General features: G+C 33.8%; 1 protein-coding gene across 2 annotated transcripts in view; it reads right to left on the reverse strand.

Annotated features, from left to right (window-relative positions):
* Window positions 1-10860, reverse strand: part of LOC106462163 (sodium-dependent proline transporter-like) — an 81838-nt gene that overhangs the window by 23026 nt on the left and 47952 nt on the right. For both annotated transcript variants that reach the window (XM_022389332.1, XM_013922062.2), the window contains exons 6-7: window positions 9726-9858; window positions 8281-8415 (exon numbers count right to left, since the gene is read on the reverse strand). In XM_022389332.1, coding sequence (XP_022245040.1) covers window positions 8281-8415; window positions 9726-9858 — 268 coding nt within the window. The remainder of the gene's footprint in view (window positions 1-8280; window positions 8416-9725; window positions 9859-10860) is intronic.

Below are 10860 nucleotides of genomic sequence, written 5' to 3' on the forward strand. Positions count from 1 at the left end.
AAAATATTTAACTTGTTGAAACCTGCAGATCTAGACAAAACTAGGTAAGCACAATAATTTGATAGAATATTTAACTTGTTGAAACCTGCAGATCTAGTCAAAACGAGGTAAGCACGACAATTTAAAAAAATATCTAACTTGTTGAAACCTGCAGATCTCGACAAAACGAGGTAAGCACGACAATTTAATAAAATATTTAACTTGTCGAAACCTGCAGATTTGTGTAAAGTGTTGTAGGTCTTTATAGTATTCTGGTGGATTGTGGAGAGCGTGTTATGATTGGTTGGTTTATCCCTGTTTCTGATTGGAGGAGAGATGTTATGTAGATTCAACCAATGGTAGCCACAGGTTACTCACCTCTAATCCAAAATCTCTGTTTAGTGAAGGTTTAATTGTGAAATCACCACTCTTTCTAATCCTAGCAGACATTTTTATAGAATACTTTGAAGAAAGAGCCTCTCATTCACACCTATAAAATCAAGTTTTTACAGGTGTTATGTCGACAACACCTTCATTATTTGGCCCCACGGTCATGAAAACTTACCTGCCTTCTTAGAACATCTTAATTCTGTAAACAAATGAATCCATTTCACCATGGAAGTATAGGAACAAAATAGCCTACCATTTATTAAAATACTCATCAGCAGATAAGAGAGAAAAGTCATCACAACTGTATACAGAAAACCCACACGAACAGATACCTACACTTCCAGTCCTATCATCCAACCTCGATAAAACGTGGTATAATCCAGTGCCTAAACAAGAGAGCAGAAAACATTTGTGATAAGACATCCATCAAAACAGAACGCCAAAAGATCGTAGAGGGTTTTAAACAGAATGGTTACACCTCCTTCTTCATAAAAAACTCCATGAAGAAGACCACAACAGAAAGAAAAGATCAGAAAAACACCACCACTACTACCATTCACCTCACCTACCTGTAAAATTTCAGTGAAAAACTCAAACGCTTAGTCAAGAAATTCAACATGGACGTCCGGTGGAAATCGTACAAGACATTAAGATCCATTCTGGTAAAAAACAAACAGCAACCTACCAATGAGAAACACAAAAACGTCATTTATGTAATTCCGTGTTCCTGCAACGAAACATACATTAAAGAAACGGGAAGAACACTCGTGATAAGAATAAAGGAACATAAAGACAGTGCAAGACTCATGAAAACACAAAATTCAGCCACTGCAGAACATGCACTGTCAACTGTACACAAAATAAACTGATAAAAACAAGAATCATCTTCACAGACAAATTTTGGCAGACAATAAAAATTAAGAATAGTTTTATATGAACACAATTAAACCTTCACTAAACAGAGATTCTGGATTAAAGGTGAGTAACCTGTGGTTACCATTGGTTGAATCTACAAGAAATCTCTCCTCCAATCAGAAAGAAGGATAAACCACCCAATCATAACACGCCTCCACAATCCACCAGAATACTATAAAGACCGTCTACACCTTACACACACACTATCCTGAAGTCGAAAGGCGGAAAACTTTCAAAACGTGGTCCTCTACACTTGTGTCTCTACAACAGGCAGTTACCGTCCATTCTACAAAGTTTCATCATATATAAGGAGTTGAATTAAAATGGTGATCTCCTTTACCAATTCTGTGAATTCCCTTACATGCATCTCACCATATCCCCAATTATCGGTTTTTATAAATAGACCCCCCAATGATCGCTCACAGATTTAGCTTTGTAATTTATCAGTCATTTAAGCCTAACACTACCACCACTCTCACTATTTGGATATTAGTTATACAGTTAAAGAGATACACACCTGTTATGTAATACCACTTTCAAGGACTTTTTTGCAAAAAAATGAGTTGATTTGTGACTAATACATCTCAAATTCATCCTACCCTAATTATCTGCACACGGTGGAAACTAAATATGGTGGGAAAAGTATTATTTACTCTATATATTCCCCTCTGAAGCAAAACTGAAGTAAAGTAGAACATGTAAAGGGGTTCACGCAATTTCATGTTCAGGGATTTTTATTGAAGAATGCAATTTACTCGTACCCTTTTAGTTATTGATAACCACAAATGTCTTGGCTGTTGTGTATAATAATATGACAAAATGACATAATTTGAGTATCTACACTAGATATAGGCATAAAAGAGATCACGTGCTTAAAAAATAAATTTGTTACAAGCTCCAAATTGACATACTGAAATAATATCTTGATACCCTATATTTGGGGTATGATCAAATCAAATTATATACTTCCAAGATTGATTTTAGACTCTAATATTTTTATTTACTCAAAAATTTGTAATTATTTTCTTGAAAATAAATAAATAACAGTAAAGGAGAACAAGAAAATTACGGCGACATGTTAGTTTGGATATTTATATATGTGAAAAAAGTAATGGGACAATCAGCTAATAACAAATTTTCAAAACACAAATGTTTACCAATTAATCACAATAAAGGCTTGAGTCATACAATTTTTTTGTTTGTGTTATTGCTTTGAAATTAAATTTTTCTACTGGCGACATGCTACTTTTAAAACTCCATTATTGCTTATTTCCTTGGTTTGCTGGAAAAACTTAACACAATTTCAACATATTATATGTGTTTAGAAAGCTCTATCCTTCGTATATCATTTATAAATTATTATATATTTGTGTAAGGTACGTACTCAGAGAAATGTGCCCCAGAACAATGGCGACATCAAATTGGATACTTAAGAAAGCCTGGCCCATAACTTGGTTTACAAATTATTAAGAGTACATTTCTTTGTATGTCTGCTGTTAATCATTTCAAAAGCCCCTGGTAGATCAACAGTAAGTCTGAAGGCTTATAACAAAGAATCTGGTTTTGATACCCATGGTAGCAGAGCACAGGTAACTCCTTGCGTAGCTTTATCCTCAACAATAAACAAGCATCAATTAGTAATTAGGGCTGCACTTGCGAGATGCGCCACCAGAGGGCGCTACACATGTGTCAACTTCAGGCAATGGGGAGAGTGGAGAAGGGATAGGGCCGAGAATGTCACCAGAAACCATTACGTCATAGTTTCACAAAGTGGAACCAAGGGATGCTGGTGCCATGCAATGATGTCAGAGAGGAGTGCATTGTTAAGCCATCATGACGTCATAGTTCCACAAGGTATCACCAGAGGGCGCGTTGCCAGGCCTCTATTACAGGCGGCCATTGCATCATAGTTCCACAAAGTGGGGCCAGCACAAAATAATGGTTTTAACATAATTACATATAAACATTAATGACATATTCACATGTGGAAGTATAGTCACACTGTCACAGCGTATTTGTTAAAATCCTATTGACAATGATTAAGATAATGGTTTTAACATAATTAAATCTAGACATAGATGACTTAATCACACCCATGTAAAACTCCTGTAACATAAAACTATACGTTATCATAAATATTTTATCAAGTTATATCGATATCATAAAGTCAAACTAATGAAAGGATAAGTTTTAATTATTGCATGATATTTAATAATCACACCCATGTAAAACTCCTGTAACATAAAACTATACGTTATCATAAATATTTTATCAAGTTATATCGATATCATAAAGTCAAACTAATGAAAGGATAAGTTTTAATTATTGCATGATATTTAATAAACGTTTTTTTTCTGGACGATTTACATATAAGTGGTCAGGAAATATAATTAACTAATAAATTAATGATAAGTATCCTTTTTGGGATGATTTAAATATATATGGTCAAGAAATGTAATTAACTAATGAATTAGTGTTTTATAGTAACTGTATTAATTATAGTAATGTGGAGACATGTTGATCAAACTTGTACCATTCCTACTTTCTGGAACTATGACGTCATGCCCGCCTGTCATGGCAGTCTAGTAACACGTCCTATATTTCGTGGAATTATTAGTAATCGTTCGTCATGATTGCCTGTAATGGCGGTCTATCAACGCGCCCTCTGGTGACAATGTGAGGAACTATGATGTCATGGTTGACTATCATGGCAGACCAGCAACACGACCCTCTCTAATGACATTATTGCATAGCGCCAGCGACCTCTGGTTTCACTACGTGGAACTATTATGTAACTGTCTCTGGTGGCATCATCATTTCTATCCCTTCTCCTGCATCTCCATTGCCCGAGGTCAACATACGTGTAGCGCCCTCTGGCGGCGTGTCCCACAAGTGCAGCCCTAACTACTATCATTACAAAAATAAACTTGCTAGTACATATATATTATACAATCGATTTATTGACTCTACTGCTAAGCTCTCTCTCAGCCAGTCACACGCATACTGCTCTTGTCACAATAAACACTGTAGCATAACTGACCTCACCTACTTACCTAATGTAAACCATCATTTTCTTTATATTAGCCTTCACAGTCAAACATTCTTATCTTGCATTCAAATCCTGATTTGAGTTTTTATTTTAGTTCGCTCTCACTCTCTTCTGGTACATTCTCGATCAAATTCCTAACATAAAACAAGAGGGTATCCTCAATAGCCGCGTCTGTAATTAGATCACAAATCGGTTAAGAAATGGAGCTATGAGCTAAACGTTTTCACTTGAACAAAATGATATCCATCCTATGGGTCCCTATGCTGTGGTTAAAAAGTGAATCTTTGTAGCAATGGACTTAACTGTTTATCAGAATTTACTCCCTCTTCTCTCTCTCTCCAGACCTGGTAGTTAGGTCGAATTCCGACACCAAAGTCGGTCGCTCTTTCAGCAGTTGGGGCATTAAAATGTGATAGTCAGTCCTAATTTTCGCTGGTAAAAGAGTAGTCCAAGAGTTGGTGGTAGGTGTAGCTCGACAACTGCCTTCTATCTATTCCATAACTTCTGAATTATAGATGGCTGCTGGTGCAGATAACCCTCAAATAGCTTTGCGCGACATTCAACAAACAAACTGCACACACACACACAATCTAGTGCGGCGATCAAGGCGAATGCGTGTACAGTAGCAGAATTAATCATCAGGGATTTCATTGTTTTTATTGTTGTTGTTTTTTTTTGCTAATCTACCTGTCTTTTAACAGATTTTTAGCTGGTTCATTTTCGTAACTAAATTTAATAGAAGGCTGTTAATTATAGTCAAATCCAATTGACTATATTTCGTTGTTTGAATTCAGGTGTTAATTAAGTAATTGTGCCTGTTTTAAAGGACCCACCCCTTTTCAGTTTAACACGTAAGAATTTCTGCGCTAAGTATTTAGGTTTTATAAAACAGGTGTTACTCTCAAACAGAAAAACAAATATTGTTTAAACTATGTAGCAAAAGTATTCAACTCCGTTCTCTATTAATATATATCACTACATTAGTTAAGGAATTACTGTTCATTACAGCTTTACAGCAGGCGCACCCAAAGATGCCATTTAGTTAGGACATTAAGAGGAACGCTAATGGGTAGTTTGAGTTATTTGAGTGGTTAGTAAATAATATAGGAAGTAATTAGAAGAAATACTCTCAAAATAGACTAATCTTTACATTTAACCTTTAAAAAATCCAAGACTATCCAGAGATTAATTCCTCTGAACCTCCAATAAAAGTTGCCCCCTCCTCCTCTTTGAAATCTGAAATGGTGTTCCTTGGCACAGCGGCAAGAAATAAACATCGAAAATAAAGAACCCCAGTCATCATTTGGCTAGTATCGATGAAAAGAGCGCTGACACGAGTTATATACTAAAAAAAAACAACAAACAATCAAACAACATTTGAGAAATGTGCCTCTTCTATTTATTTTTTCGTGTTATTTTTCGTAAAGAAAAACAAAATCCCACAAGTTATTAGTAGTTTCGTGGAATCCTTTAGATTCCATTACTTCCTAATAGTTCCAACAAGGTAACAAGGGGTTATATTTCTCACCAAGTCCCCAAACCTGCGTCAAACCTCAGGAAAAATCCAGAAAAAAATAGAAATAACAAAGAAATGGCAGCATAATCCAGGAATATTACACACACACACACACTGAACACATTTCCTTTTGGTAAGAATAGACCTGTGTATGAAAATCATTTCATCTCATTTTCGATGACGAGGAACCCACTTTGAGACTAATAATGGTTGGAAACGGCTTGAATGGGTAATGAAGAAAAACTTTAATATAAGTTTAACATAACAGCAAATTACAAAACCTTGTCGAAACGTTGTATATTTGTTGTTATGTTAAACTTATATTAAAGTTTTTTTTTCATTGCCCATTCAAGCCGTCTCCAACCATTATTTCATCTCATTGTTTCAACTTAGATTTATGGGCTAGATTAATGGATCAACCAAACTGTTGATGTAAACATGCTTTGTAGCCACTATGAGAAGAACCTATATACTAGATAGATGAAGTGAAGAAAAAGTGACATTGGCCACTGTTCAGTTCTACACATTATATAGCCGCACGGTAGCAGATATAATAAATAAACTTAGTATTCCGAAAATTGTTTAATCTCGAAGTCTAAGTTCAAGGAAGGTCCAGTTCAAGCTACAATTCGATCAACGTGTGTTATTGGGTTATACTAGTTTCGGAGAATTCAACTACTCATCAGTAACCCTGAACACAAGTTAAAAGAGAGATAAACTGGACCTATATCATTGTGAAAAATATCAACCGAACTATTGATGTGAACGTGTTTTGTAGTCATTATGAGAAAACTCTATACACTGGATAGAAATGGGAATCCTCCAACGAAAGAACAACGTTACAATATTATTCTCTCTCACATGAACACACAGTAAACATATATCAAAATGTGAGTTCCCCTTTCACTTTTACCACGTTACAATTTAGAAAAAAAGGCAATGTAAGTAACAATAAATTACAAACTAAGCACAAGTTTTGAAAAATAATAAAATGTATTTAGTTCATTTGATTACAGTATTAGTTCCCTTACTTAGAAACAAATTTCTACTGCGTAATTTACTAAAATGTGTATTTAAATAAAATTGAGTCTGCTATTAATTTTCCGCAAAAATCTTAAATTACGACAATATTTATAGTTAAAAAAAGTGAAACATCAAAAACCAGTCAGAAGTAAAAAAGAAATAACCGTCCTGCATGTATTCATGTTATTGAACTTTTTTAAAGCATCAGTTTAAAAGTAGAATAAGCGATAGTTTGGGAGCTCATGCTACACCAAATTATATAATTTTTTTATCGCAGTTGCTTGGTAAAAAAGGCTCAAAGGCTGCATGTCACCTTTTGACTGGACTAGGGATTTAAACATAGTGTTTAAAAGTAAAAAATGTATCATTTAAAATACAAATAGGTACTTAATTGGAGCCTTCATTTTGGAAAATTAACCTGAGGAACATGTCCTCCTAAAATCCCCGATTATACGAAACTTATTGGTGTTCTGTGATTGCCCTGCTATTTCTGAGGCCGACACTATGAAGGTTAGTTTGGAAAACTGTTGGGAATTATTGGAAAGACATAACAAAAATGAAGAACAATCTAGAAGAGTAATGGCAAGTCGTTAGTATATGTGTGTGGTTTTGTTTACTGTTTATGTAATTGTCTTTCTATAGCTCAGTTCAGTTATAGTTCGTTAGACTTAACAACATTAGTTTACTTGTTTCCTAGTATATATTAAATATTAAATGACGCACATTTTATTTAGAAACGTTCCCCTAGGACCATATATGATTATATGAAACAAATACTAATATGTTACTATATGATATGTAATCTTATGATTTGTGAAGAAAATAAAAATATCTGCTATGGAGATAAATAGCGAGATTGATGACAACAGTTAGACCGAGAGATATACAATATATATTTGTTGATTATTAAAAGTGATAAAGTTTGTTGCAGATACTCGCTTGATTATTATTTGTATTTTGATGTTATTTTTCGGAAGTTTTTAATATTGTTATTTCATGTAATCTTAGAAATTAGGTTTGTTCTCTTCTGTCGTTTTTTACCTAATTCGTTTTTGTAGTTATACTACATAATTTGACATTGTTTATATATATATATATATATTTCCAGGCAACTTATACTGTGATTAATGAATGTGTAATTTTTTTATCTTACCCTGGTAGTAACGTGGTTCTTTGAAATGTTAGGTATCTAATACATGTCGTTAAACATACGAAGCTTTCTCACACATTCACTACAGACTTCAGAAAAAAAAGATTGAATAAAAGCAAAAGTTAATTAATTTTATTAAATTCTCTGCACATTTCAGGTTATGATCTTAGTCGAAATAAAAATTTTCATATATTTTTTTGACACTTTTCTCAGAGATGGAAAATATAACAGTTGGTTAAGAAAGCAGGGCCAACTTACCTTAATATCAAGTAATTTCTGCCATGTCGGAGTAATAAAGTAAAGCACGCCATCTAACGCTCCTTCTTGTAACAACCCAGTGATAAGCAGAATCAGCAAGATTATGTAGGGAAAGGTGGCAGCAAAATAAACAACCTAATTAATCAACAAAATATTAGACAAAGCATTAAATTATTTAAATTTATAGGTTCAGTTTGGTTACTTGAACAAACATAACTCAGGTCAAATACACCTGTAATTATTTGATGATGAAAATAAAGTTTGGATACAGCTTGAATGTGTAGTGAAAGAAACTTTATACAGCAATATACATTTGTAATAAAATTTCTTTCACTACTCATTCAAGCCATCTCCAGACTTTATTACCTATAAATATTGTACAAGATGTTTGCTGGCGAAAAAATGATCACAATTATAATTGTCATAAGGCCTACGTTTTTAAACGCTACATTCTTTATCTAGTCCGTTAAGGATTTTCAAGAAATAGAAGAATGTGTAGTAATAGTATTATAGCCCATCATATTCTTGAAAATCCCTGAGAGACTAGATGAGAAATGTAGTGTTTGGAAACGTAGTAGGCCTAATATTAATGTCTTGCGACAAGTATAATTTTAATCACTCTTCGCTGGCTAATGAAAGGTCTACACATCATAACAATTGTTGTTGTATCAAATGGCTTATATATATATATATATTGTTCCGACCACTGTTATGTTTGTTGTACCCCAGTCGATCTGCTGAGCTCCAGATTGAGCGAAACGGGTTGTGGGTAATGGATATTAAAAATATAATGTGGTTGAAATACTATTATCATACACTCTTCTAATTCTTGAAAATCCTTAAAAGACTAGACAAAAATTGCAGTATTAAAACACGTATTAAGCCTAATACTAATGTATTTAGACATGTATAATTGTAACTATTGCGTAGCTTAATCTTGGAGACTCCTATATTCAGTCGTATATTTTATGCTTATAATATTATACTATTAAAGTAATTTTTACATTAAAATGATCTTATGTATCCATTGCTACCCGGATAGGCAATTGTAAAATGCTTTTTTTACATAGCAATTTTTTTAAACCCTAAGACACACGATTAGTACTGTTAGGTTTTTATAGGCTCTGTATAGATGGCAAGCTTTTACCGTTAATATAATGTGCTTCTTGTTCGTTAGTTCTTGAGTATCCTAACATTCTTATCTTTAGATAAATAAAAATAAAAAGAGAGTTAAAAAGAATAAAAATAGAAAATTCTATAGTTCGTAGATCGTTACTTTCTTGAAAATGCGACACTTATAGAAAAAGGTGAGTACATGTTGCTCTAAAACATTAGTTTCATTTATATGTTTACATGACTAATTTGATGAGATAGGTAAATATACAGGTGTGTGTAAATATGAATGAAGGGATAAATAGATATATAACATATATTGTTTACTTTACCTTCCCTGAAGTTTTGATGCCTTTCAATAAGCAGAACACTATAATAATCCAACTGAACAGAAGACACAGCGACAGATCCCATTTGATTCCACCTGGATTTTCAATCCCTTCCGTTAATTGAAGCACATAGTGTCTGGTGTGAGAGTATGAAATACAATAAATTGAATGATATTAGCGCTCTGTTTATGTTCATTTTATTCAAAGCGAGCTTGTTTGTTGACTTTATATAACGATTTCCTATTGACTTTCACTTAAATGTATAATGTGTTTATTTTGTTGAACTTTGCGTAAAGCTACACGAGGGCTATATGCGCCAGCCGTCACTAATTTAGAAGTAAGAGACTAGCTAGCTAACACCACCCACTGCCAACTCTTGTGCTACTGTTTACCAACGAAAAGTGGAATTGACTGACATATAATAATGCCACCTATGGCTGAAAGGGCAAGCATGTTCAGTGTTGAAATTCGAGCCCGCAACCCGCAAGTTGGGAGTCGAGCGCCCTAGACATCAGGCCATGCTTTAAATGTATAATATCAACCAACATGGATTTGTCATTGTCTATCGAGAAAAGGGCGCACTTCGAGGTAAAGGAGATTTGATGTCCGTTTTAACGTACACAACACGCTTAATCGCGATTTCCTAGACATTTTAAATAACCTGAAAACATTTTCTTTACAGATGCATTTATGTCCACCAGTGGCTCACCCATAAGGCTGAAGGCTTATGACGCTAAAAATCGAATTTCGATACCTGTGGTGAGCACGACATAGTTAGTCCGTGGTGCCAACAAACAAATAAAACTTTGTGTGTGTGTTCAGTTTTAACCGTCTACATGACATAGTTTTTGTTACAATTTAGTTATTTTAATTTTTTTTAATAAAATATGTTGATATAGTTACAAGACTAAAATGATAGAGAGATTATATTCACTCTAACCGAATATACACATTATATATATACACCTGGAAAAAAGTTAAGCACCCCCAAATATTTTTCAGGATTGCTTATTGAAAATAAGGTTTAATTTTCATGATGTTGAGCAATGTTCATAATTTCAAAAATAATTAAAAGGATGTGAGCGTTCAGGTGTGACATTTAAATCAGGCGCGTTTTTTCCCCACGTGCAACTTGCTC

The sequence above is a fragment of the Limulus polyphemus genome, unplaced genomic scaffold (assembly GCF_000517525.1).
Source record: "Limulus polyphemus unplaced genomic scaffold, Limulus_polyphemus-2.1.2 Scaffold1107, whole genome shotgun sequence".
NCBI classification, from domain to species: Eukaryota; Metazoa; Arthropoda; class Merostomata; order Xiphosura; family Limulidae; genus Limulus; species Limulus polyphemus.